This window comes from Neomonachus schauinslandi, chromosome 4 (genome assembly GCF_002201575.2).
Source record: "Neomonachus schauinslandi chromosome 4, ASM220157v2, whole genome shotgun sequence".
Classification (NCBI taxonomy): Eukaryota; Metazoa; Chordata; class Mammalia; order Carnivora; family Phocidae; genus Neomonachus; species Neomonachus schauinslandi.
The window spans coordinates 19,332,040-19,358,679 of record NC_058406.1 but is presented as its reverse complement, the minus strand read 5'-3'; the positions used below and the strand labels follow the sequence as shown (position 1 = coordinate 19,358,679).

Below are 26,640 nucleotides of genomic sequence, written 5' to 3'. Positions count from 1 at the left end.
CTGTGAAAAGAAGAGACCATCCAGGAACAGATGTGGAGTCGGAGCGGTGAGGAAGCCACCGTGAAGGTCAAGGTGAATGCGGTGGGCTGAGAAGGTGACGCCTGTAGAGCTGGAAGGAGCCGGTTAGGACAGGGGCCATGAGGGCAGGAACCTCCAAGGGGGTACGGCCCGTTCCACGTCTGTTTTGTCCCCTGCTGTGTGCGTACCCAGGGCTTACCAATGTCCCTTGCTACCAGAGACACTTTATAAAATGTTTGTGAATGGACACAGTGAGGGTGGGGAGTGAGGAAGGGAGGAGGTGAAGACCATCTACAGGATTCTCCTGCTAGTGTGGACCTTGGAGGCCAACAAAGGGCTGTGGAGTGTGCCACCAAAGGGAGCCACAGAAGGTGTGGGAGCAGGGGACTGACCAGGTGAGAGTGGGTCTTTCCCTGCACCCAGGACCAGTGTCACCATGTCCTTTCCCCTTCCAACCTGTCTCCTGTCACACCCTTTCCACTCTGGCCACTCCTGCCGCTCCCTGACTCATCCTGCCACTTTGGCCTCTGTCTGACGCATCCTCCCCCCAGCCTCACCTCTCCGCCTCGCCACTCCTCACTCTTGCACTGGCCCCAGGAGGCCACAGTCTGGTTCTTCAACCCTGTTCTTATGCTGCTGACTCTTACCTCAGTCTGCGATTGGATTCTGTGTTTAATGTCAGATTCCCCCACACAGTGTGAGTTCACAAGCGAGGGAATCAGCCTGTTTCACTTGCCATTGTGTCCCTAGCAGCTAAGACTGGGCCTGGTGTACAAAAGTGGGCTCAGTAAAAAAAAAAAAAATTTAAAAATTAAAATAAAAAATTAAGACTTATTTATTTATATGAGAGAGAGAGCATAAGCAGGAGGGGCAGAGGGAGAGGGAGCTGAGCGCGGAGCTGGTCACGGGGCTCGATATCATGACCCTGAGATCACAACCTGAGCTAAAACCAAGAGTCTGACGCTTAACCAACTGAGCCCAGGCGCCCCTGGCTCAGTAAATTAAAAAAACAAAACAAAACAAAAACTGTATTTATGTTTTATTGAGATGTGATTGACATATAATATCATATTCATTTTAAGTGTACAACATAATGATTCAATACTTATATATATGTTACAAAATGATCAGCACAATAAGTCTAGTTAACACCCATCACCACTCATAGTTGATACAGTTTTGTTTTGTTTTTTTTCTCATGGTGATAACTTTTACATCAACTCTCTTAGCAACTTTCAAATATACAATACAGTATTATTAACTATAGTCACTTGCTGGACCAATAATTGTTGAAAGAACCAGATGAAAGTAGGTGTCATCTCGCACAGATGGGTTGGAGAAGAGGTTGAAGGGGAGACCATGGACAAGGCATGTGACGTGGGAAGGAGAGGGTACAGCCTGAGCGCAGGCGAGGGGCAGAAGTCCTGAGAGAGGAAGTGATAGGTCTCGGGACCTGGTGGACTTAGTGGAATGAAGCCATCCCTAAGCCTTTGCTCGGTGCTTGGCCCTGGGCCCTGGGCCCTGTGAATGTCTGTAACACAGGACTGGGTGAAATCAGCTATGGACTAACTGTGCTATGGGCAGATCACACCTGGTAAGGGTGTCAGGAAGAGGAGGATGCCCTGGTGATGGATTTTAAAAGCTGAGGGGGACATGGCCAGGATGGGGGGATGATTCCAAGGCCTCCAAGTTTCTGAGCCTGGGTGAGCGGGGCCACAGGCAGAGGCAGGGGACATGGGTTTCAGAAACACTGATCAGTCCAGGATCTTGGAGAATGTGCAAGGACCTATGAGGGGCCAAGGTAAGAGGCAGGGCGGGACATGTACCTCAGGCTCACTCCACCCTCGGCATGGCCCTGCTTTCTTCCTGGGTTTGACCTCATCCAACCCTGCTGCCCCCCAATCCCTGTTATGCACCCCAGCCTGAGTTCCAGGCCACTGACACCGGGTTGTGATGGCCCCATTCCCCACCTCACTCCCAGCCTCTCCCCAGTTGGCCTGCCCTCATCTTTCACCCAGGAGCCTCTTCCCCTCACTTCAGCTCCCCAGAAGTCCTCTAAGAAATTTTGTGCTGGGCACTTTTGCAGACCTCTCTCTTGCCTCCTTGCATTTGGTCAAGTACCCCACATTTTAAAGATGGGAAAACTGGGGCATCTGTGTGGCTCAGTCAGTAGAGCATGCGACTCTTGATCTCGGGGTTGTGAGTTGGAGCCCCATGTTGGGCCTTCAAACCCCCAATTGGATCAGTAGAATTGATTGGGGAGTTAAATTTGGGTCTGCTGACTCTGAAGCCTATCTCCTCACCGCACCCCAAAGGCCAGGCAGACAGGAAGCTGGGGATCAAGGCTGTTTCTCACAGCCAAAGCTCTGGGTGCCCTGGGTGGGGGTTCATATTGGACTAAACAGGAGTGGTAGGAACTTGAGGGACAATGCAGCACAGTGTTTACCAGCATAGACCTGAGGGCCCTAAGGGCCAGAGTGCTCAGGTTCAAGTCAGCTCCGCTGCCTCCTATACCTCAATTTTCCCTTCTGCAAAATGGGTTGAAGATAGTACTTACTTTACTATGGGTACCGTGGGGATTAAATGAGGCACATAGAAAACACTAGGTGTCGTTATCTCCTTTCCTGAAGCCCCTCTGCCCGGTCAGGGGCTGCCATTCCTCCTACTCTGGCCAGGGGTGAGCACCAGGGAGTGCGGGGTTCCTCCCTGCTCTGGCCTGGGGACTGAAGACAGGAGGAAGGACCATTTCTTATCTCCATTTTATTATTTTTTTAAAGCTTTTTTTTAATTTTTAAAAGATTTTTATTTATTTATCTGACAGAGAGAGAGAGCAGGAACCCAAGCAGGGGGGGTGGGAGAGGGAGAAGCAGACTCCCCGCCGAGCAGGGAGCCCGAGGCGGGGCTCGATCCCGGGACACGGGGATCATGACCCGAGCCGAAGGCAGACGCCCAACGACTGAGCCACCCAGGCGCCTCAGTCTCCATTTTATTAATGAGGAAGCCCGGTCTCAGAGAGGGGAGGCCCCTTGCCGAAGGTCATACGGTCAGGGACAGAGCCAGGATGAGAACCCTGGGGGTGTCCAGAGGTGGGCAGTCACGGAAGGCAGGCCGAAGCCGGTAAGGGGACTGGACTGTGGGTTCTGGAACCGGGTGGCCCTGGGTTTAAATTCAGCGGTGTCACTAGTTGACTAGATCACTTCATCACCCTGAGCCCCATCATTCAGCCATAAAGCCGTAAAGTGATGGAGGGAATAAAACATCTTATTAGGCCCCTTGCAAGATGGTTATCTTGGGGTTGGTGCCGGTAGGCACCCGGCACATACCTGTCGGGGGACTGATCAGCTGCGTGGAAGAGGTGGACGAGCCAGGGCCTGGAGGGGGGATGGCGGCTTCCGAGGAACAGCTTCTCAGTGCCTGGCCCACCGGGCGCTGGCCCTTACGTGCAGCCTCCTCTCCAGCCCTGCTGTCCTATTCCGCCTGGGCCCTCAGCCTGCCAGGCCACCCCGCCCTGGCAGCTGCTGCACAGCCCGACCCTGTTTATGGGCAGCCAAGCCCGCCCCCAGCTTCTGAACACGTCCCTCACTGTCCCATCGCTGGCCTTGCTTATGACCTCAGACCTAAAGCTCGTCTCTCGTCAACATCTTATATTCGCCCTCAACCACAGTTCACCTGTTCTCATAATGTGTACTGTTCGGTTCCTGCATAGTATGCAGCAATAGTGGCCATTATTATAGGTTATCATTATTGTATCAGACATTATAATACAATCACACGGTACCACAGCAGGTTATCCGCGGTCCTACAGGATGGTGCCCTGTGGGTGCGCTCGGAGTGCTTGAATTCAAATCCCAACTTGACCACTTATTTGCTCTGTGACTTTGGGGAAATTATCTAACTTTTCTCTCCCTCAGTTTCCTCATCTATGAAATGGGATAATAACAGTAACTACCTGATAAAGTTATAAGAAATTAGCAACCTAGAATGGAAGTTTGATAAGAGTGGGATTTGGGGCTGTTTTGTTCTTTGCGGTATCACCAGTGCCTGGCTACTGCCTGAGACATAGAAGCTAGTCAACAAATATTTGTTAAATCAATCTGTGCAATAGTGAGGTAATGCGTATAAAGTAGCCCTAAAGCGCTAATAGAAATACAATACAAGCCACTTATAATTTTAAGATTTGTAGAAGCCATGTTAAAAAAAGTAAAAAGGTAAAATTAATTTTAATAATATATTTTTAAACATAATGTATCCAAAATATCATTGCAACATGTTCTCAATGTAAGAATTATTACTGAGATTTTTAAATCTCTATGCCCAACATGGGGCTCAAACTCACAACCCTGAGATCGAGAGTCACATGCTCTACCAACTGAGCCAGGCAGGCACCCGTGAGATATTTTCTATTCTTTTTTTCCTACTAAGTCTTTGAAATCTGGTATGTATTTTACCCCTACAGCACATTTCAGCTATACAACAACAATATCGTAAGCAATGTCCTACCAAAAACTAAGTCATATTTAACAAATATTTTTGTTTCTAAATTTAAAATAATTAAAATTAAATTAAATTTAAAATTTGGTTCCTTTCTAGTACCAGCCACATTTCAAGGGCTCAGGAGCCCCATGTGGTTCGTGGTTACCAGATTGGGCCAACAGAGATACAGAGTGCCCAGGGGCTCGAGTTAGGTTCCCAATGAAGTTCAGCTACTATTAGTGACCTGGGAGATGTCTGTGCTTTCGGTTGAGTGAAACAAGAAGTCACTGAGCATCGTGTACAACATGATTTCACTTGTGCAAACAAAGAAAAACCCCACCCCCAAACTATTTATATTTGTTAAATATGTAGCCCAGATGTAAACAGAAGCCTCCTTGCCTTGTAAGAGCTCCAATCTCGATCCATGAGAGCAGCAAGAAAACATGAAACGTGCTGCAGATGCCTGCTCAGGAGAGTGGGCCCAGAACAATGGAAGGCCTTTGTGTTAGCTCCAAGAGGAGTCTGATAGAGGAGCTGGGGGCCTGAATTGCTTGGGTTAGGAAGGGAGGAGAGTGTGAATTTCCCGAGGGTCAAGGTGGTAGAATGCATGGGGCAAAGGGCCAGGGAGCACCCCTCCCTGGGAATGGGGATGCCTGAGAGGATGTGAACCCATCACAGAGATGACACTTAAAATTGCTATGCAGGGTACACGTGAACATTTCTGGGACCCCAAACCCTCTGTGAAGTCTACTCGACTGACCAATGTCTGTGTGCATGAGTTTTAGGGTAGAATCAAGAAAGAAGCTGACCTTTCATCTGGGTCAGAGAAAGGAGATGGCCAGGGCAGAAGCAAGGGCCAGAGACTGAGGAGACTGGACACAGAGGGTCCTCTTCTTTCCCCCAACACCATTCTTGGGACTCAAAGAAGTGACTTTCAACCTCCCATGATTCATGAAGGTGGAAGTAGGAGCCCTTCTCAGCATGTCCGCTACATCTCAGAGGCAAAGGGGGCCTCAGAACACATCAGGACTCCTCTGTGTTTGTAAGTGCCCAGGAAAAACCTGGAAGGGTCCGCATTAACGTGACAGGGGCTGCCTCTGGGAGGAGAGTGGGTTTGGAGAGGTGAAAATTTTCACGTTTGCCTTCTATATGTCTGTATTGAGTTGTTTCAAAAAATGTTTTTACAGTGAGCAGGCAATACTGTTATGTTTAGGGAAAGCAAACACTGCCTGCACCTTCCTCCCAGCCCACCCAAGGAGTACCTGGCCAGTGTGGAAAAGTTAGGATGTATGAGTAGGTAAGTAGGAGTAAGAAGCAGAAGTCATAACTCACTGCCTAGCAATGACCGTTCTCCCAAATGCTGCTCAAACTCCGGGGAAATGTCTGGCCTCCGGGCGGGCCCTCTTAGCGCACCCCGAACAGGCCTCGCCAATTTGCCCCAGCCCCAGACTAGCCAAAGGTCAGAGTAGCCAAAAAGGTTGCCTTAGGGCCCAGGGCTGTGAGGGGTCTCAGCCTTGTGCCTGGAGTGCCCTGGTGGAAAATGGGGCCTTTGCTTTGGCATGGGGACTGCTGTGGTGCTTGGGTAAGTCTCTGTTCAATTTAGGGGCTGTGCAGGGGACATGGATGGGAGCCCCCCTGTGGCACTGAGGACACTGCCTTCTCGTGACATAGAGGTCAGAAGTTTGGTCAACTTACTGTGAGCAAGTTACTTAACCATTCCAGGCTTCAGTGTTCTTTTTTGTAAAATGTTGTGAGGGTTAAATGAGATAATGCATCATATAGTTGGCACAAAGTAACCTTAGGAAGAATAAGGATATTGTAAGAACAGTCTTTGCTCAGCCAAGCCCTCTAGCCCTCATGAAGGAGGGGAGAGGGATGAAATTTTTTCCTGTAGGGGAGTGGGAGATGGAGCCCAAGGGCCAGTGTTCTGTCTGGTTGGAGCAGAAAGACTTATGAGTCCATCTGGGGGCACCAGCACGAGCAAGGAAGCTGGACACTTCCAAAGGTTCAGTGGTAGAAAATGGTGGGTAGTGGGGTGGCAGTTGACAGCTTTAAGGGCTGGGGCCTATCATGGGGACCAGACCAGTGCGGAAACAGGTGTGGATTCTAGTCTGCACTCTGCCATCGGGGTGGCCCAGCACGCACTACTGGGCCTCAGAATAGTATGGAGGTTTCTTTTCTTTCCTAAAGATTTATTTATTTTAGGGGCACCTGGGTGGCTCAGTCGGTTAAGCATCTGCCTTTGGCTCAGGTCATGATCCTGGGATCGTGAGAGCAGGAGAGAACAAGCAGGGTCCTGGGATCAAGCCCTGCATTGGGCTCCCTGCTCAGCGGGGAGCCTGCTTCTCCCTCTGCCTCTGCTGCTCCCCCTGCTTATGCTCTCTCTGTCAAATAAATAAATACAAATCTTTAAATTAAAAAAATTATTTGAGAGAGAGAGAGCACATGTGAGTGGGGGGAGGGGCGGAGGGAGAGAATCTCAGAGCCAGACGTGGGGCTCCATCTCACCACCCTGAGATCATCTGACCTGAACCAAAACGAAGAGTCGGATGCTCAACTGACTGAGCCACCCAGGCGCCCCTGTGTGGAGGTTTCGAGTGCAGCCTTCCTTCAGGCTCATTAATACAAGTTCAAATCAGGTTTAGTCACTCGACAACTATGTGATTTGGGGCAAGTTACTTAACCCTCCTAGTGCTTCAATTCTCCATCTGTAAAATGGGAAGCATGCCGTTACTAGCTTGTCGTGAGAATTAAATGTGTAAGTCAAACACATTGCGTAAAGGATACCAGGCTTACAGTGAGGGCTCGCTAACCTCGAAGACTTGGTATTGTCCGTCTGCAGCACGGAAATGGCAGGTGATCCGTGGGGTTCTTTCTGGTTTGGGAAGTCATCATCTTTCGTGTCTGACCCAGCTTCTCAGAGGGCAATTTAAGACCAGTCCCCTCTTGTTCCGTTCTACCTGCAGCCCTAGAGAATGACAAAGCTCTTGAATAACTGAGAAAAACATTCTCTACCCCCTGCATTTCTGTGGGAGAATGAAGGGAACGTTTTCTGCTCTGGCCAGTCATTAATGCTCCAACTTCTCAGTCCAGAGCCCAGTCCAGGCTCTGATCATTTACATTCCCATCTTCAAACCCAACTCACTAATTCCCACAGCAAATGCCATGTGAGCATTTGCAGAACCGATTCATGATTCACTGAGTGGACTCTGGAGCCAGATGGGCCTGCACTAGACTCATGGCTGGACCACACTGGGTCTCTAAGACCCTGTTTCTTCACCTGTAAAATGGATAAATTAATTCCCACTTCTCAATTTAATGTGAGGATAAAATCAAACAATCTCTTGAATCCATTTGGGGCTGTTTTTAGCTGCAAGTAACAGGTGACCTGACAAAACCAATCAAGGCATTTCATTCTCTCCCAGAAGTATCTGGATTTGGTAGCTCTGAAGTTGGCTGGGCCGCTAGCTCAGGCTCCCTCTTTTTGCTCTGCCATCTTCAGTGTCTTGACCTTATGATCCCAAAGTGGTTGCTGCAACCCCAAACTTCATATCCTCATAAAACACACTCAAGCAAAAGGGTGTCTGGGTGGCTCAGTTGGGATTGAGCCCTGGTCAGCAGGGAGCCTGCTTCTCCCTCTCCTTCTGCCGCTCCCCCTGCTTGTGCTCTCCTGCTCTCTCTCTCTCTCTTGAATAAATAAATAAAATCTTAAAAAAAAGAAAAAGAAATCACACTCAAGCAGGAAGCGGGGTGGGGCAGGGAGGGGAGGGAAGGAAGAGGCTGAGGCACAAGTCCAAGCGCTGGTGCTTTATTGGGAAGGCGCAGGCCCAGGGCGCAGGGGGCCAGGAGGAAGGGAAGAGGCAAAGCAATGAGGAGTGCTGCGTTAGGTCCGGGCTACTGCTTCCCAGCAAGCTGCAGAGAGGCACAGCTGGGCACGCAGCAAGTGTATTAACTAGCACAGAGACTTTTCTGGAAGAGCTGAAAGGAGGAATTTTGGAGAAAAGGAGGCAGTTAGCCCAGTTCCCTCCCTTTCCATCTACCATTTCCTACTTTTCAACATTTGCCTCTGGGGAGTTGATGTCTCCACTGTTCTGGACTGAATCACTAACCACTTGGCTGCGTCTGAGGAAGCCGGACCTCATGCTCCTAGGAGTGGTTTTTCATCCAGGTCTCAGAATGGAGGGGTTACTTGGTGCAGGGGGTCCAAATGGGAGCACTAAAGAGGCAGTTGAGAAATCTTTGGGAACCCGCTGCAGGCAGAATAGTGCAGACTGCGGCAACTAGTTGGGTCTAAAGCAGATTTTAAAAAATGAGCCAGGGCGCCTGGGTGGCTCAGTTGGTTAAGCGACTGCCTTCAGCTCGGGTCATGATCCTGGAGTCCCGGGATCGAGTCCCGCATTGGGCTCCCTGCTCGGCAGGGAGTCTGCTTCTCCCTCTGACCTTCCTCCCTCTCGTGCTCTCTGTCTCTCATTCTCTCTCTCAAATAAATAAATAAAATCTTTAAAAAAAAAAAAAAATGAGCCAATAGGATTTATTGATGGATTGATGATGGATTGATGATGGAGTGTGGGGGAGGAGGAGAAATTAAGGTTTTGGTGGATGATGGTGCTGTTTACTTAGATGGGGAAAGCTTGGGGGGGGAGTTACTTTGTGAGGAAAACTAATTTTTTGCCCGTGTTAAATTGGTGAAGTCTACTAAGTGATCTAACTCTGGATCTGAGGGGCAGAGGTTCTAGCTGGAGATCCGAATTTGAGTCACTGTCACTATATGGTATTTAAAGTCAGAATACTGGTTGTGGTCACCTAAGAAAAGAGGTTGGTTGAAAAGAGAAGGGAGAGACGAGACAGAAACTTTGACTAGGGCAAGCCGCACACCATGGGTGGCCTGTTTAACAGGTGGTGGGGGCAAAAGCCTCCTCATCTGGGGGCACTGAGGAGAGGATGGAGGGTTGGGAGTGGTGATGGAGACTACACTTTGGGGAGCTTTGCTATAAAGGGGAGCAGAGAAATGGGGAAGTGGCTCAAGAGGGCCAAGGTAGGATGCTTTGCAGGTGTTTGCAGGTGGGAATGAGCCAGCACGGTAAGATGGATAATGCCAGAGAGAAAGGGGACAGCTGCACAGATTTAGTCTCAGAGCAAAGAGGGATGGATCCAGATCGCAAGTCGAAGGCGTGGCCTTAGAGAAGAGAGGGGATCCCCCCCACAGGAGGGGACGTGGGGTGTGGGCACACTACACTGCAGGCAGGCAGCAGAGGAAGGGAAAGATGAAGTCACTCTGTTCTGACTCCATCTTCTATGACAGAAGTTTGAGGCACTGAAGTCATTGAAGAGGGTGTTGAAGACGGGAGAGGAGACAAGGGTGGGAAGTAGGTCATCTGAGCGAGAAAAGGTGAGTATTTCAGGGAAATATAACAGGAGAGCTTGGCAGTGTGGGGGGCCCACTTGAAGTGCGGTCCTAAGTATGGAGTGAGTCGGGGTGGCATGGTTGGTGGGTGCTCTCTGCAATGTTAGGTTGTTTAGGTGCAGGTAGGTGCTGGAGAGGTGCCATGCGAGGGAGATGGGAGGGAGTGGAGTGTGCTTAGAGCCAGGCAACGAAATCTGAGTAAGGCAAGTGGACACAGGAGAGAAGAGGTGACTGGTGCAGAAAAGGTGCAAAGAGGTCGGATCAGTGGGTTGGAAATCTCAGTGAGGATGGAAGAGGCGAAGGCTATTTACAAGGCAGTAATAAAAAGTTAACCACGGGACAAAAACACACCTTTCAAAATACCAAACAGCTAAAAGAAAAATGAAAAGAGGGAGTGCCTGGGGGGCTGATTTGGTTAAGCGACTGCCTTCAGCTCAGGTCATGATCCCAGGGTCCTGAGATCGAGCCCCGCGTCCAGCTCCCTGCTCAGTGGGGAGTCTGCTCCTCTCTCTCCCCCTGACCCTCTCCCCTGCTTGTGCTCTTGCTCTCTCTCAAGTGAATTAAAAAGAAAGAAAGAAAAGAAAGAAAGAAAGAAAGAAAGAAAGAGAAAAAGAAAAAGAAAAAAGAAAGAAAGAAGAAAAAAAATAAACAGGACTATATATAAAAGACTTGAGATACATGTAAATATAACATAAAACAGGATGATGGATGAGAAGCCAAACATATTTATCATTTTGTGCTGCTGTAAAAGAATTGAGGAATCTCTACAATGGATCTCTAGAATATACTGGCTGGTTTTTGTTTTTTTAAGATTTTATTTATTTGAGAGAGAGAGCATGTGCAAACTAGGGGCGGGGCAGAGGGAGAGAATCTCAAGCAGACTCTGCAGTGAGCATGGAGCCTGTTGTGGGGCTCGATCTCACACACCCCCCTCCCCGAGACCATGACCTGAGCCAAAACCAAGAGTCAGATGCTTAACTGACTGAGCCACCCAGGTGCCCCCAGAATATACTGTTAAGTGAATATGCAAGATAGAGAAATGTATAGTATGCTTTTTTTTTTTTTTAAGATTTATTTATTTGAGAGAGAGGGTGAGCGAGTGCAGGGTGGGGGAGGAGGGGAGGAGCAGAGGGAGGGAGAGGGAGAGTCTTAAGCAGACTCCACGCGTGAGCCCGATGTGGGGCTCGATCCCATGACCCTGAGATCGGGTTGGACACCCAACTGACTGTGCCACCCAGGCGCCCCCAGTATGCTCTCTTTATATAAGAAAGGGGAACTATAACATATTCATCTGTTTAAATTTAAAAATAATTGGAATGATTAAATCGAATAAAAAAGGTCATTAAATGGGAAGGGAGGGAATAAGGTGGAGGACATAGGAACAGAAATTAGACTTTGAAGAGATCATGTTTTGTAGATTAGACTTGGAACTATATAAATATTTTATGTATTAAACTAAGAGAAATTCTTTTTTTTTACATTCTGTAAGGAAATGCAAGTTGACATTTTCTCATGTCCGAGATATGTAGAAAGGATGTATTTGCACATAAATTTCCAAGTGTAGCTCCGCTTTGTTCAATGTCATAGATGGCTTTACAGGAATAGTTTTATAGAGACATATCATCATTTCATTATTCAACACCATGCGTTGTGCTTTGACTCATCATTTCCTCTGCGTTAACCCACAGAGTGTGGTGGGCCCCTGGGGCGCCGCGCAAAGCATGCGGCGCAGGGCCCATGCTAATCTCCTCTGGATCGTTCCAATTCTAGTCTACGTGTTGCCGAAGGGAGCCCAAGATAGTCTTTAAAAATGGAAAAATACATAAAACAGGTTAATGTATATGAGTATCCAGTGAGTAGCAAGCCACACAGAAAGGAACTATAGTAAACTGAAAACACCGTGAATGGACTGTATCTGCGTCCTAGGAAATATCCCCCAAACAAAGAACTACAAACAAAACCTTAAACTCCCTTTTGTTATTCTGATACTGTTGTGTGATGTGCAATAAAACAACTGAGTAATTGTGATTATCTATTTCATAATTCAGGATACAAATGAGAACTGGGATTCTCAATGTTGAGAAAAAAATATACACATGGAAGATACGAGTTAAGAAAATTTCTTAAGTCTTGAACTTGAATAGAAAGTATGAATGTGGGGCGCCTGGGTGGCTCAGTTGGTTAAGCGACTGCCTTCGGCTCAGGTCTGATCCTGCGGGATCGAGTCCCGCATCGGGCTCCCTGCTCGGCGGGGAGTCTGCTTCTCCCTCTGACCCTCCCCCTTCTCATGCTCTCTCTCTCTCTCATATAAATAAATAAAATCTTAAAAAAAAAAAAAAAGTATGAATGTGTTTTACCTTAAAAAGAAAACGTGTCCTAGCTTTGTCTACCAAAGGCCATAAACAATGACCAACATAGCAGCAGTAGACTATTAATTCTAGAGCCTTGATTTTGGTCTTGCAATGCCATTCACCACTAAAAGGAACCAGGATTTTGGTTTTTTCCTAGAAACAGATGACCCCAGGTCTGGAGCAGGAAATGTACAACATAAGTCTGGAATATCCTATCATACTAGATAGCAAGGAAGTTACCAATACTACCATCAAAAGGGTTGTTATCAAAAGGACTGAGCAGCCACCTGAAGAGGCCCCCCCCACTGGACAAAAAGAACAATTTGAGCGTCATTAAGTTGAATAACTACAATGAACTGAAACATATAAAATGTTTAATTCAGTGACCATGATACTAACAACACTAAAAAACAACCCACTGATCACTTTTGTATGGAGGATGCTAGTAAACCCAACTCATTATTTTGAAAACTGGCCAGATTTTTCCAATATGAACTCTAATTCTAGCTAACCAAAGAGCGGATGAGTCAAAGTTTCTCTTCACATTGGTATTTCAGGCATTATGTGAAGAAGGGATGGTAGAATTAGAGTATCCTCATTTTGCAACCCTTGATGAATTAATGAATCTAGGCACTGACCTTCAACGGCCACAGTATATAGACAACCAAGCGTGATGCATCTCCTGATGAAAGCGTACACCACTATGTGGTTTTCTTACCACTAAATCTGAATCCAATCACACCTCCAGATCTATTCCTATTTAGTAGGAAATACAAAGGATAAACCTGTGTAATGACACCATGGAGACAGAAGAGCAAAATCCAGGGATGCCAGGGTGGCTCAGTCATTAGGCGTCTGCCTTCGCCTCGGGTCATGATCCCAGGATCCTGGGATCGAGTCCCGCATTGGGCTCCCTGCTTGTGTTCCCTCTCTGGCTGTCTCTCTGTCAAATAAATAAATAAAATCTTAAAAAAAACCCAAAATCCAGACTGGGAGAGATGGAGGGAACTTATAGGCACCAAGAGATAAGAAATATGCCATTCAAATAAATAAATTACTGAAGAAAAAAAAAAAAGACAGGCAACTAGAAATTTGAGAATTTGGGTATTTCATATTAAGGAATTGTTATTTTGGTAGGCTAATGATATTGTGTTTTCCACGAAGTCCCTATCCTTTAAAAATACGTAAGTATTTATGGATGAAATGGGGTGTCAGGTTATGGTAAGGGAGAGGAGCCCGTGGTATAAATTAAGTGAAATTAGCTATGAGTTGATAATTGCTGAAACTATGTGATAGGTACGGGGTTTTGCTTAGTCTACGTTTGCACATATTTGAGGGATTTTTTAAAAAGATTTATTTATTTTAGAGAGAGGAGAGTGCACGCAGTGGCAAAGAGGGAGGGCAGAGGGAGAGAAGCAGACTACCCACCGCACTAGGAGCCTGACACGGAGCTCAATCTCACGACCCTGAGATCAAGACCTGAGCCGAAATCAAGAGTCAGATGCTTAACTGACAGAGGTACCCAGGCGCTCCTATTTGAAATTTTCCATGACAAAAAAACAAGAATTTCCAAACTCAGGTCATCATGATTTAGGCTTTCCCTGGAAATGTGTGATGATGGGGAGGGACGGAGATATCTGGGGTATCTTTCAGGTTTCTTGCTTGAGGAATGGAACAGGTGGTGGTGTTTTACCAGGTTCAGGAAGAGTAGGGGAGGTGGGTTTGTGAAGAACAAGAGTTCCACTCTGGCCATGTTGATTTGGGGTGCCTGTAGTACATCTGGGTGGGACTGCACAAGAGGTTGGTGGAAATACTGAACTCAGAGAGATGGGGGCAGGTAATGAAAATGTGAGTCACTGGATGATGTCACAGGGAGAAACTATAGAGAAGAGGCTTAAGAAGTGGTCAACCAGACAAATAGTATCTTAGGAACAGGAGGGCCCCAGGCATGTCTAGAACAGTTTTTAAAAGAGGTGAATACTAGGGCGCCTGGGTGGCTCAGTTGGTTAAGCGACTGCCTTCGGCTCAGGTCATGATCCTGGAGTCCCGGGATCGAGTCCCGCATCGGGCTTCCTGCTCAGCAGGGAGTCTGCTCCTCCCTCTGGCCCTCCCCCCTCTCCTGCGCTCTCTCTCTCTCATTCTCTCTCTCAAATAAATAAATAAAATCTTTAAAAAAAAATAAATAAAAGAGGTGAATACTTGAGTCTTACATCACACAGCATACAGAAATTAACTCAAAATGTTTTAAAGAGGGGCGCCTGGGTGGCTCAGTCGTTAAGCGTCTGCCTTTGGCTCAGGTCATGGTCCCAGGGTCCTGGGATCGAGCCCCACATCGGGCTCCATGCTCCACAGGAAGCCTGCTTCTCCCTCTCTCACTCCCACAAGCATGCTTGTGTTCCCTCTCTCGCTGTGTCTGTCAGATAAATAAAATATTAAAAAAAAAAAGTTTTAAAGACCTCAATTTAAGAGTTAAAATTATTTAAAACTCTTAGGAGACGCAAGTGTAAACCTTTATGACCCTGGACTGGGCAACAGATTTATCTTATTATTTTTTAAGATTTTATTTACTTATTTGGCAGAGAGAGAGAGGGATATCACAAGCAGGGGGAGCAGGAGAGGGAGAAGCAGACTCCCTGCTGAGCAGGGAGCCTGATGTGGGGCTCAATCCCAGGACCCTGGGATGACCTGAGCCGAAGGCACTCAACCGACTGAGCCACCCAGGTGGTCCTGTGGAACAGATTCAGGACACCAAGGCATAAGCAATAAAAAATTAAGTAAATTGGACTTCACCAAAACTAAAAACTGTTATGTGACAAATAACCGTATCAAGTAAGTGAAGAAAACCCATAGAATGGGAGAAAACATTTGCAAATCATAAATCTGGTCAGAATCTAATATGCAAAATATATAAAGAACTCCTGCACCTCACCAATAAAAAGATAAATAACCCAATTAAAACATGAGCAAAAGGGGCGCCTGGCTGGCTCAGTCAGTAGAGTGTGTGCCTCTTGATCTGGGGGTCGTGAGTTCAAGCCCCACGTTGGCCGTAGAGTATACTTAACCAAAAAAATGGGCAGGGGATTTGAACATGTTAAAAAAAAAAAGTTCAACACACATGGAAAGATGCTCAACATCCTAGGACGAGGAAAATACAAATCCATACCACACTGAAAGATCACTTCCTACCCCATCCAGATGCCTGTAATAAAAAAAGAAATGGGAAAATGTGTGCTGACGAGGATGTGGAGAAATCGGAACCCTCGTGCCCAGCTCGTGGGAGTGGGACATGGTGCCGCTGCTGTGAAAACGGCCGGGCAGCTCGAGGAGGGACAGCAATTCAAGACCCGGCAATCCCACCCCAAGGTACGGGCGGGAAAGAGCTGAAAACATCTGTCCACGCAAGAACGCGTACACAGTAGAGAAGGATTTGTAAAGCCCTCAAGTGCAAAGAACCCAAATGCCTATCAGCTGATCAATGAACAAACTCTGGCACAGGTTTTCCCCACTATCCAGAAGTAGAGCTTTCCCATGAACTCCTTCCGAAGCCAGGGGGCACAGACGAAAGCGATCCCCATTCATTTAGATGGAGACGTTTGTGAGCTTTCCCGGACCCCCCAAAACAACATCTCTTAGGCTTGTTGGAGACCTTCGGACACGCTTGCTAACGGATGCACAAAATAAATCGAGATAAAGCACAGATGCTCACACAGTTCAGAGGTGTTATGGTGGTTTGGTTTGGAGCGTTGTTCGTGGGGAGGGAGCCTGGCAGGGCCACTCTCGGGGCTCAGGCTGAGTGCTGCCTGGAGAAAGGCTACGGAATCGCAATGCTGCTCTTCTCGTTTTTTTGTTTTTTTTTTTTTTTAGGTCTTTTTTAAAAGCAAAGTGGCATAATGTGAACTTTCAAAAAGTGTAAGAGGTTATCTGTAAAAGGACTATTTGACCAAAGGAGTCAAGTACATGCTAGAACACGGATGGAACTCAAGAACCTCGTGCTACGAAGCCAGTCACAAGACTACATGTCCTGGGATTCCATTTAGAAGAAATCTCCAGAATAGGCCCATCTAGAGAGACAGAAAGTAGATTCGCAGTTGCCTAGGCCAGAAGAGGGAATGGGGAGTGATTGCTAAGTATGGGCTTTCTTTTTTGTGATGGAACATTCTGCAATTGTATATTGTTCCACAACCTCGTGAATATTCTAAAAACTACTGAATTGTGTGCTTTAAAATGAATTTTTTAAAAATATATTTTATTTATTAGAGAGAGAGAGAGCGCGCGCAAGAGAAGGGACACAAGCAGGGGGAATGGGAGAGGGAGAAGCAGGCCTCCTGCAGAGCAAGGAGCCCGATGTGGGGCTCGATCCCAAGACCCCGGGATCATGACCTGAGCTGAAGGCAGACGCTTAACGACTAAGCCACCCGGGCGCCCCTAAAATGGTGAGTTTTTAATGCAAATTCTAGTTCAACTTTGGGCTCATGCTCAGCAGATGCTGCAGTGAAGCCAGGCCCGGGGAGGCCTGGAGACACCATGTGCCCCGAGCCGGGTGGCGGCTGGCCATTCATGGCACCTGTCCTCTTCTGTCATCTCCCACCCCCCTCCCCCACCCGGCCCCCATTTAATTCCAGCAACTCTGGTGAATCCTAAACAGAATCTGTGGTTTCATCCCTCTCACCATGATTGGTTTAGGAGCAGGCAGGCAGTCCAGTTCTGCCCAAACAAACTCGGATTGCTGAGAGGCTTCTGGGAAATTCTCTTCAGGAGAAACAGGCCTTCTGCCTCTGGACACCAGAGTGTCAAGTTGAGGCCTGGAGCAGCTGACTTGGGAGGTGGGGTGGTTGGACAACATGCTGAGGACAACAGGGCAGAAAAGTTGGAAAGAAACAGCTGGGTACTTAGAACCACCTTACCTCAGGACTTCTCTTAGCGAGATCGATCTTCCTCCTGTTTAAGCCACTTTATTTTATTTTACTTAGAACCCAGAACATCCATTCTAATACAGGTTATGGTGACTGCTCCCCAGAGATGGGATAAAATGGGCTTGGAGACGGCCAGGGGAAGGAAATCCATTTTATCATCAGACTTCGTTCGGGTCAGGGCTGGCACGGAGCATGATTATGGCTGGCTTAAATAGTCTTTTTTTTTTTTTTTTTTTCTTAAGATTTTATTTATTTATTTGAGAGAGAGAATGAGACAGAACATGAAAGGGGGGAGGGTCAGAGGGAGAAGCAGACTCCCCGCCGAGCAGGGAGCCCGATGCGGGACTCGATCCCGAGACTCCAGGACCACGACCTGAGCCGAAGGCAGTCGCCCAACCAACTGAGCCACCCAGGCGCCCCCTGGCTTAAATAGTCTTACCCTGTTTTCAGGATTGGTTTCTTGGTCTGTAAGCCCAGGTACTCTCATGGTCCATGGCTAGTCCCATCAGCAAATATTTCCCATGAAGGAAAAACAAGGTTCAAGCTCACCCTACTCATCCTAATTCCTAAGTAACAGAAGAGAGGGTTACTACTGGGTTTAACTTCAGCCAGTCATTTCACATGTTTTAACTGTAAAATGGGGGCAAAACACCTAATTTTTGACACAAAAATTAAGAGCCTTTGGCTGAACTCCTAGCATGGTCCACAGCTCAACACATTTAACTGAATCTGAAGTCCTACAAACACTGATTAAAGTAACCCCAGCTGTGGCTTTCTCAAATGCTGCAACTTCTGCTCAAATACCAAGCTGCCGTCTCCCTCACAGCTATACCATCCCACTCTGCAGAGGACGCTGCCCTCTGACTAAAAATTAAGAGTGTACCACCTAGAACGATTTCAGCAATAGAGAAAGCAAGTGGCTACAAATTGCCTAAGTGGACAAATTATCCAAAAGGTGCCCCCAAACAGAAGTCAGAAGTTATTTTTGAATAAAGCTGGGAGTTTGAACCCTGACTCTGTTACTCACTGTATGTATACAGAACCCCGAACAAGTTTCTTCATCTGAGCTCATTTCCTCACACATAAAAAGGGTGTTAACGCTTGTGTTGCCCCTTTATTTCTCCCAAACGATAGAGGTGACCTGTGAAAGCATATTCAAATTGCAAGCATCAATTTATTACAAGTTCTCTTTCCTAAGAGCTAACTTCTTGCTCCTTCCTCTGGAGGAAAGGTGCTTCACTGCAGGGTCTCTAAACTGAAGCAATCAGAAAGTCTCCATTAACAGCTCTGGTTTTGGAGCTAGAGCAGTTACCAGCAAAGACAAGAATTTAATCAATTCACAGAAGACTTGCAGGCCTGCTTAAGAGAGTGCCCATCAGTCTAACACATCTTATGGCCAATTGTATACAGACACAGAAGCATTTTTTCCTGACACAAAGATTATAGTTGGACCTACTTTCTAGTTTTATAGACTTTAAGTGTGAATGAAGTGGAAAGGCTCTTCTGCTGTCCACTACCAGGCCAACACCTCAGACCTACCCAAACTCTGCCTTTAAAAATACACTTCAGGTAATGCTACATAACCACGTACAGAAATCACTCCTCTGCTCCTGGCCTCTCACCAGTCCACTCCAGGGATCTTTCCTAACTGCACCTAGCACTGTGTTCTACAGACGGACTCGAGACCAGAACGGCTGTACCTGAAACCTCTACACCTCACACCAGAATGCATCCTGTCCCAAGAGACCTGGAGAAACCAGGCTCCCCCACTCCTGGGAAAAGATTAGAGGCAGCATTCCAAGCCAAACTGTATCCAGCTTTATTAAAGATACTTTTCATAAACAATCATGGTATTTCAGGCAGGACATGGGCAGACGATCGTTAACAGTATACAACAACTTTCAAACTCCCTTCTTCAATGGACTACCAAAATCAGAAAGCCACTATAAAACCCAATGAAGTCTTCATGTGATGCTCTGAACAGGGGAAGTTTAGAGTGAGGGTTGACAGTTCACATTTAGCATGTTGTTTAACAACTTTTCACAAGCCGACCCTGACTTTCAGGAAATGAAATGAAAATGGCAGAATTATCAATCTGAAGATCCACGAGCTAGAAAAGGAACTTTTTTGAGGGACGCCATCTCAGTGGTGACACTGTAAAGTCCAGATTGCCTGACATACTGGGAACCATGTCTTGGGTGTCAGGTTCCAACAGGTCTCTGGGTTTAAGGGAGTCAAGTCTATGTTGAAGGCAGAGAGGGAGAAGAAGACATAAAAAAATGAGTTTTAGTTTTTCCACACCACCGAGGCGTTTGTGCCAAGGCGGCTCATGTGTGTCAACATCAAGGAATCCCTCCTCCTGGGAGCCAAGAGGAAGTTTCTCAAAACTAGAAGGGAAAGGTGTTTTTCCCCTTTTTTCAATCTAGCTTCGGAGATACTCTATTAGTGACATATGCCCTTCCCCCAAAACAATGAAGTGTTCTGTGTGCTAACAACATAGCTTAAAAAAAAGTAAAACAAAATTCTGCATTTTTATAAAACTTGATAAAAAATAGTATTTCAAACTGTACAGTCACCAGAAGTACACAGTTATCAAAAATGCACACACTTCACTTGGCATCTCCAGCACCTTCAGCTTTCTGTGCCTAGAAGAAAAAGATTAATACGTTACCACCTATAGATTTGACACTATTTTCATTCACATCCCATCCCTAGCACTACTTTGCTCCCACACCCAAGTTCAGATTTTAGATCCTTCAAGACGCAGTCCTTGTTTTGAGAATAACTTGGTAACTTTCCCTCTGGACCTCACTGTACCATCGGGGAAGGGGGCACATTAGCATTAGAAGGGGAGTTTATCCCCAGCTTGAAAACTCTATGGTGTAGCATGAGCTTGGGACACGGAGCTCACACTACAGTGCCCGTCACTGGATGGCAGAGATTTTAAGAACCCAGAATTTAAGCTAACGGAAAAACCATAAGCATACTCTGGACTGAAAAGCAGACTTGGGCGATACAGACGCAGGAGAAAGGTAATAAAAGCTTTTGGGATCGGTAACTGACTCAGAGCCAACTTCACAAAAAGTGAAAGAGCAGTTGTACCTGGTCTGTTTTGGCATCTCCGTTTTCTGCAGGGTTATTCCCATCCTTGCCAGCATCAGCTTTCCCCTTTTTCCCTTTGGGTACCTTCTCTCCCTTCTAAAAAGGGGAAGCGAGAAAAAATAAGAGTAGTTTCTTCTAATTTTGCATTAGCAGGGTATGGTGTGCAAAATTCTGTATGACACAGGATTGTTTATCAAAGATAACACATACACAAACTATAAACCCTCCCCCATCGATAAAAACGGATCAAAACAAGGCCAAATTATCATTTGCTGTGGTCTTTAGCATACAAGTTTTTATTCGAGTGTAAATAATAGCAGAGAACAGCGCCTTGAATACTTAGGTTTTAAATGTACAGTCTTCTGTAAACTGATGACTACCCTCCCCCCCCCACCCAGGACCTTGTTGTCCAATTATTGTTATCCTGATGATAGAGTTCTTGGTTAGAAAACCAGTACTACAAACGTCAGGGATAAATAGGCAAGCTATCAAAATAATAGGGATTCTGATCTGTAAACGGGGTCGTCATTGTGCTGAATTAAGACACTGAAGGACAGGCCTCATACTGTGAAAATGATCAATTCCAACATAAGTTTAAGGCCCAGTCCAAGTAACTTTCTCATATCAAGTCTGTGTCAATGGATGAACCCATTATACAGCAGAACTGTCAGCAACGTGGGAAACCACACAGCTTTATGCAACTCCTAGAAGCACCCTGGTCTCTCAGTTCCACTCACCTTTGCAGGGGCCTTTTTAGGCTTGGGCTCTGGCTTTGGAGGAGCAGGTTTCTTTTATGTCAGGGAGAGAGGAAGAGAACATTAGTACAAAACAACCCACTGCCAAACCACAGTACCCCCTGGCACAAAAAAAGTTTCTTCTTTTTCGTAAAGCTTCTGGGGTTGGCTTTCCGCTGGAGTTTCCTATCTTCAGGAACCCATTTAAGTAACACACCAAGGTGTCCCACTTTGACTACAGCCACCAGAATTTCAGAACCAGCAAATATCAAACAGGAGAGCCCACAAGAGAGTAGTAGATCATTCAAAAGCAGCCACTAACCATAACCCATGGGAAACAAAGGAAATTTTTAATGCTTTTTAGTTTCAGGGATAAACATAATTTAATAGCAGACACTTACAGCAGATAACCTTGCAGATCTTCTCTGTGGCTATTAAAAAAAAGATTAAAAATAGGACAGTTAAAAAAATCAAAAGGTAAGAAATTTTCTCATGAGTTTGGTCTAGACTACTGGAAGTGCAGAAAGCTTAGGGAAATTCGGGACTAGAGGTGTGGTTAATTGCCAGCAAAGGAGTCCCAAAGCTTTTTAAGACTCACCTCATCCTTCACCTTGGCTTTATCTCCTTTAGCATCCCCTTCAGCCTATAAAAGACAAACAAAGCCTAAGAAAGTTGTAGCTTCTAAGGCAATTCTTAAGGACTCACTAAGCGTAACAGTCCTAAGGAAAAAAACCGAAGGGGGAAGTCTTGCACACAACTTTTCCATACAAATCTTCCGGTTTTAGCATCCCCAGCTCCTATGAAAATGCCCGAAGTGCTCAAAGATCTGACTGTTCCTCTATGCAAGCATCACGCCCGAAATGGCCCAAAGCGCGCAGTAAAGGCGGGCGTCTGAGCCCCAGCCGGCCGGGAGCCTCCGCCAAGCCGCCCGGGGCAGCGCGCGCTAAACCCGAGCGAGGAGCGCGGAGGAGCGCAGCCCTCGCCGCCGCGCCAGGCAGAAGCAACAGCTGCAGATGGTGCAAACAAACCGCTCCGGAGGCGGGGCCCGGGCGCCGTTACCATGGCAGCCGTCGAGGGCGGGAGACTGGAGGCGCGCGCAGCCGGGGGAACTCGTGGGCGGCAGCGGCGCGTACCGGCGCGAGTCCCGTGCGCCGGGGCCGTGGGCGGAGGCGGGGCCACACAGCGAAGCCCCGCCCCAAGGGACACGGGCCCCGCCCCCTCACGGCGGCGGTTTTTTGGCGGCAGCGCGCTCCCCCGCCCGCCAAGCCCGAGCGCCGCCTTCCCGCCCTTTCGGGTTTGAATTGCCCGCCCGCGGGGAGGGGAGGGGGCACGGCGATGGGGGAGGGGGCGCGGGGCGGGCGCGTCGAACCCGAGGGGAGCGGGATAAACAGCCGCCAACATGGCTCCTCCCGCCGCGGCCGCCGCTCCTCCAATATGGCCTCTGGCGCCCGCGGGCAGCCGAGACGCGCAGGGTTAGCCCGGGGCAGTCTGACACCGCCTCGAGCCCCTGTGCAGGGCGTCTGAGCCTGCTCCAGCCCGGCACCGATGCTCGCGTCGCGAAGCCGGGGAAGCGGCGGCAGCAGCGGCGGTAGTGGCGGCGGTAGTGGCGGCCCAGCGCCTGGGCCCCTCGCGCCACGTACCTTTCTCTTGGGCATGGTGGCGACGGCGGTGGGACGTAAGCGCTGGACGCAGGGATGCAGCGGCGCGCGGGCTTTGGCCGGTCCGGGGGTCGTTCTCGCCTCTTCTTCTTCACACTGCTCCGGCTCCGGGGGGTTTATAAAGTTTTTATAGCGCTGGGAGCCCCGGACCGGTTAGAACCGGATTTCACCTCCCGCCGCCGCTCATTGGCTCAGCTGGGGTCACGTGGGCGGGGTTTAAACTCACCTCCTCTGGAGGGAGTGAGGAGGGGGGTACGGGGGAAGGGCGCGCGAGACGGCGGCGCGCCTAGGGGGTGGGGGCGCAGTGGGGGGAGGCGCGCGTCGATGGCAATAAACGAGGGTGTGTGTGTGTGTGTGTGTGTGTGTGTGTGTGTGTGCGTGTGTGTGTGCGCGAGTCGGCGGGCTCTGCGTTTCGGCTCCCGCCAAGAGCTGGCTTTTGCAAACTACCAAGTTCCTTCCACCTTATGCAACCCAGCTACCCACTTCTCCAAGCCATGCGACACTTAGGGCGCATCTCGGCCGCTTTCCTTCCTGTTCCCGCCGGGGGCCCCAGAAGAAGGGTTTTCGAGGCCTGGCCGCACCGCCCTTCTCCGCCAGAGGCGGGAGGAGGCGCGCGGCGTGGAGGCACAGGCTGCAATTCCCAGGGCCAAGGCGGACGCTGAAGTGGGGAAAGAGCGGGGAAGCCAGCTTGGCGCAGCCGGACGTGCATCCTTCCAAGCTGCCACTCCGAAGAATCCTCTCGTGCTCCTCACCTGGAAGGCGTTCCGCTCGAGGTGGGGTGAGGGTTCGAGGGGGGGGGAGACTTCACACGCAGAGGTCCCTTTCGGGTGCAGTGGGGCAGGTAGGAGCTGTCCTTTCAGCACCCGCTTCTCGGCCGCCTCCCCAAATGCCAACGAAGCCCCCCCCACCTCAAAGCCTGTCGAGGGGCTCCCTTAGGTCCCTGTATTCCCGAACCTCGTAACCCCGCCACAGAATGATGGAGAGCAGCCGCCTAGGCCTACTAGCACTCCCCTCCCCCTACGCTCCACCCGCTCTGGAGACATCAAGCTCAGCTGCCCCCACCCGACGCGGCCACCAAGCCCGGGCGCTGCAAACGCAGCTGGCGAAATCCCTCCTTCCACACTGGCAGGCTGGCTTCCTCTCACTTGCGGGAGGACAAGAAGGGTGGAGGAAAGCGACCGGGGATCAGGAAACAAGTAGAGGAACAGGTGTTGCGATGGCAAAAGGGCTTTTCCACTGGCTTCCCCCACCCCGCACTTTCCCAAAGCTGGGGATCCTGGAGGTAGCCAAGCGCACCTGAGGAAAGGCAGACAATTGCAGCCGCAAAACCAGGTGTTCTTCTGTTGTACTGTTCGTAGACAAGTTTTACATCTAAGAATTTTTAAAATTCTATTTGAAACCCAGGAGAACACAAGAACACAATATCCTCAAGTGGGGGACTGGCTCACAGGTAAGAGGACATTTAAATAGGTCCCACCTACTTTCCTGAGGCAAGGGTTGAGCCGGTTTGTACAAATCCTGCGGGTAGAAAGCAATCACAAGGAGTCCCTATCAACTATTTGCAGCTCCTGCACCTTGGCAGTAGTGGTCCCTCAGCCCCTACCCATCCCACTCTGTGTACCTTCTCCAGGATACAGGACCTAAAGCCAAAGAGAGACACCAGCTCCACTAATCATCTCTGCTGTACCTCAGTCATATTAGGGAAAGTCAGAAACAGAACGGAGACAGGACTCAATAGCCAGGCTCACTGGGCAGATTCCGTTTGTTGCCTCCAGCCCCTCATTCCCGCTTTAATTGTAGGGCTCTGCATTATAGCCGCATAATTCATGCCTCCCTAATTAAGGCTGTCAACAGCCCCATTGTAAAGCTGGAAAATGTACAGCACCTGCTCTCTGGGAACCCTGTGCCAGGGACTGGTTGTGGGGAATGCCAGGTGTGTGTGGGGGGCTTGCCAAAGGGTGCATTGATTGGCTTCTCAATCGCAGTGTCTGGCATTTCTGCCTGATTCTGGGAGCAGGGATGATGGCCAATGGGTCTCTTGTGCCAGGTATCCTGGCACAAGAAGGGGAAGAGGAGACTGGAATACAGGGAAGTTAGGGGTTTAAAGACTGCTGGGAGCACTGCTTGCAAGACCCCACCTCTCCCCTAGAGGGAGGTGCTGGGGAAACAGTTCGCAGAAAGTAAAATGGGAAGACTAAACAGAGTGGTGTTTGGCTGGTGTTAAAGGCTGGTGCTTGCTGCTCCGGGCACCTGAAGCAGAGCTGCTCAGGCAGACAGCCCTTCAAAGGCACTAATCCTCTCAGCAGCTCTGCAGCAAGGCCTGGCAGGGAGAGGTAAGGGAAAGGACATGGCCCTTGACTTGGTCCTCTTCTCCCTGCTGGGCAGAGTTGGCCCTAAGAAGCGGAGACCCCGCTGCGCTGAGAATAAATCAGTCTCAGGGGTTACTTAGGGGGCCAGGTCAAGAACAGAGAAGCCTCAAAGACTGAGGCGGTAGGAAGCAGAGTCTGAGATGGTGAGGACGGCAGTCAGTCAGTTGGGAGAAGTGCTTGTTTCTGTGCTCTGGGTCCTGTGACGCGTTCCAGGGAAGGAGGCCTGTGGTGGATTAGATTCACCAGGGCCTACAGGCCCTTCTGTTACCCTGTAGTCATGGAGGGGGCTGGTCTCACAGGGGCGTGGAGCCTGGCCCCATGCCCTGCAAGAGGAGGAGAAAAGCTTGTGTGGGCTGAGTCGACAATAGGTAATTGGATTGTAATCACCCGCCTGGCTTCCGCGCGCCATTGGGGGCGCTGAGCCTTTCAGTGAGCAATCAGTACTGTGTGGTGGGAGGGGGTAGAGATTCAATAGCAAATCCCAGGTGGAGAGCCCAGGGGGAGGAGCAGCAGATGGGCAAATTTTCTGTCTCTTCCTCCTCTTCCTTGCCCAAATAACGCTGGCTGCCTATTAGCTATTTACCAGCAGATCCAAGGTGGAGCCAAATCTTTTGTCAAAGTCGGGTAGAAGGTTAAGATGGAAGGGTAAAGGGCTAGGGTTTTGGGGAGACCTCTGCCCTGAAATTCTGTGTGTTGAAGGATGTGCTGGTAAAAAAATAAAGTGCATCTAGGAGCACACGTAGAGGTGGCAGAGGTGGAAGGAACAGGCAGCAAAGACCTGGGGCTCCCTGCTCTCCAAACCTACGGGTGACCAGAGCTGGCTTTAGTGTACTTATGGGAGACTCGCACCTCAACCCTCCCCAGGGGCCACTGTCCCAGGCAGTCCAAAAGGTGTATCTACGGCCAGCAGACCTGGCCTCTGGGGCTCCCCTGCCAAGCAAAGGAAACACAATTCATCATTAGGAGGGAGGCGCCTTTCACCAAGAAAAGAGAGGGGAGTGGGGCCCTGGAGGCAGAGGGCAGGGCAAAGTGGCAGGAGGCCAGCCTCACTCAGGCTGATGCAGTGCCCAGACGTGCCAGCCAGTCAGCCCGCTTGAGTTCCAAGGCCTGCAGGAAGCCTTGGACCCGCTCTTCCCGTCTGGCTGAGAGTTTGTGCAAGTGCGTCCGTCGGAGCTGGGCATCCCCACTGGCCTGGAGCCCCTCTTGCAGCAGCTGCTCTGTCACTGCAGCCTGGTCCCTCTCCAGCTGCTGCCTCTTCCGCTCCTCTGCATACATGTCTCGGGCCTTCTGCTAGACAAAAGTGGGGGTCGGGGTGGGGAGATCATTTTTAGGTGTGAGTGGAACTGGGATGGAGGAGGTAGGGGTGGGGCACCAGGCAGGCCAAGTTAAGTGGAACAATGGGGAGTTTGTACCAGATCAGGAAGACCTTGGGAGTGGCTGTGCAGGGGGGGGGCGCCCATGAGGCAGAGGCCCCGCAGCGGCAGTTCTGGGTCCATCTTGGTTTGTTTTGGGTGGGAGCCTCTGTCTTTCTTGAAATTCTTCTCAGGCTCACACTTGGAAGGGAACCAGGCGAACGTGGGTCTGACTTCTGGTTCCCCCACCAACTAGCTTTGTGGCT

The 26,640-nt window shown here is 49.1% G+C and overlaps 2 protein-coding genes and 1 non-coding gene across 6 annotated transcripts in view; all 3 read right to left on the bottom strand.

Annotated features, from left to right (window-relative positions):
• Positions 1 to 4,329: 4,329 nt before the first annotated feature.
• TRNAE-CUC lies at positions 4,330 to 4,402 on the bottom strand. The gene has a single exon. It is a non-coding gene; the product is annotated as a tRNA-Glu (tRNA).
• A 3,039-nt stretch (positions 4,403 to 7,441) lies between these two features.
• On the bottom strand, positions 7,442 to 22,848 carry HMGN2 (high mobility group nucleosomal binding domain 2). 2 transcript variants are annotated; one of them, XM_021684140.2, is made up of 7 exons: positions 22,636 to 22,848; positions 21,594 to 21,638; positions 21,397 to 21,426; positions 20,999 to 21,049; positions 20,262 to 20,357; positions 19,768 to 19,804; positions 7,442 to 7,459 (listed from the first exon to the last, which is right to left on the bottom strand). In XM_021684140.2, the coding sequence occupies exons 1-6, from the start codon at positions 22,648 to 22,650 to the stop codon at positions 19,769 to 19,771; spliced, it is 273 nt and encodes a 90-aa protein (XP_021539815.1). In that variant the 5' UTR covers positions 22,651 to 22,848; the 3' UTR covers positions 7,442 to 7,459; position 19,768. The 2 variants fall into 2 exon arrangements, with proteins under 2 accessions (XP_021539815.1, XP_021539814.1); XM_021684139.2 differs by lacking the exon at positions 7,442 to 7,459 and adding an exon at positions 18,955 to 19,399.
• Positions 22,849 to 23,989: 1,141 nt separating this feature from the next.
• The window catches only part of DHDDS (dehydrodolichyl diphosphate synthase subunit), a 30,482-nt gene continuing 27,831 nt past the window's right edge, over positions 23,990 to 26,640 (bottom strand). For 2 of the 3 annotated variants that reach the window (XM_021683589.1, XM_021683590.1), the window contains exon 9: positions 23,990 to 26,312. In XM_021683589.1, coding sequence (XP_021539264.1) covers positions 26,073 to 26,312 — 240 coding nt within the window. In that variant the 3' untranslated portion in view covers positions 23,990 to 26,072. The remainder of the gene's footprint in view (positions 26,313 to 26,640) is intronic. The other variant, XM_021683591.1, reaches the window with a different exon arrangement.

Excerpts from the sequence above, each read along its gene's own strand:
- HMGN2 (XM_021684140.2), bottom strand. Across the intron at positions 20,358-20,998 it reads CTAAAAAGGCCCCTGCAAAG|AAGGGAGAGAAGGTACCCAA; the intron begins GTGAGTGGAACT and ends TCCCCTTTTTAG. Across the intron at positions 19,805-20,261 it reads GAGATGCCAAAACAGACCAG|GCACAGAAAGCTGAAGGTGC; the intron begins GTACAACTGCTC and ends TTTTTCTTCTAG.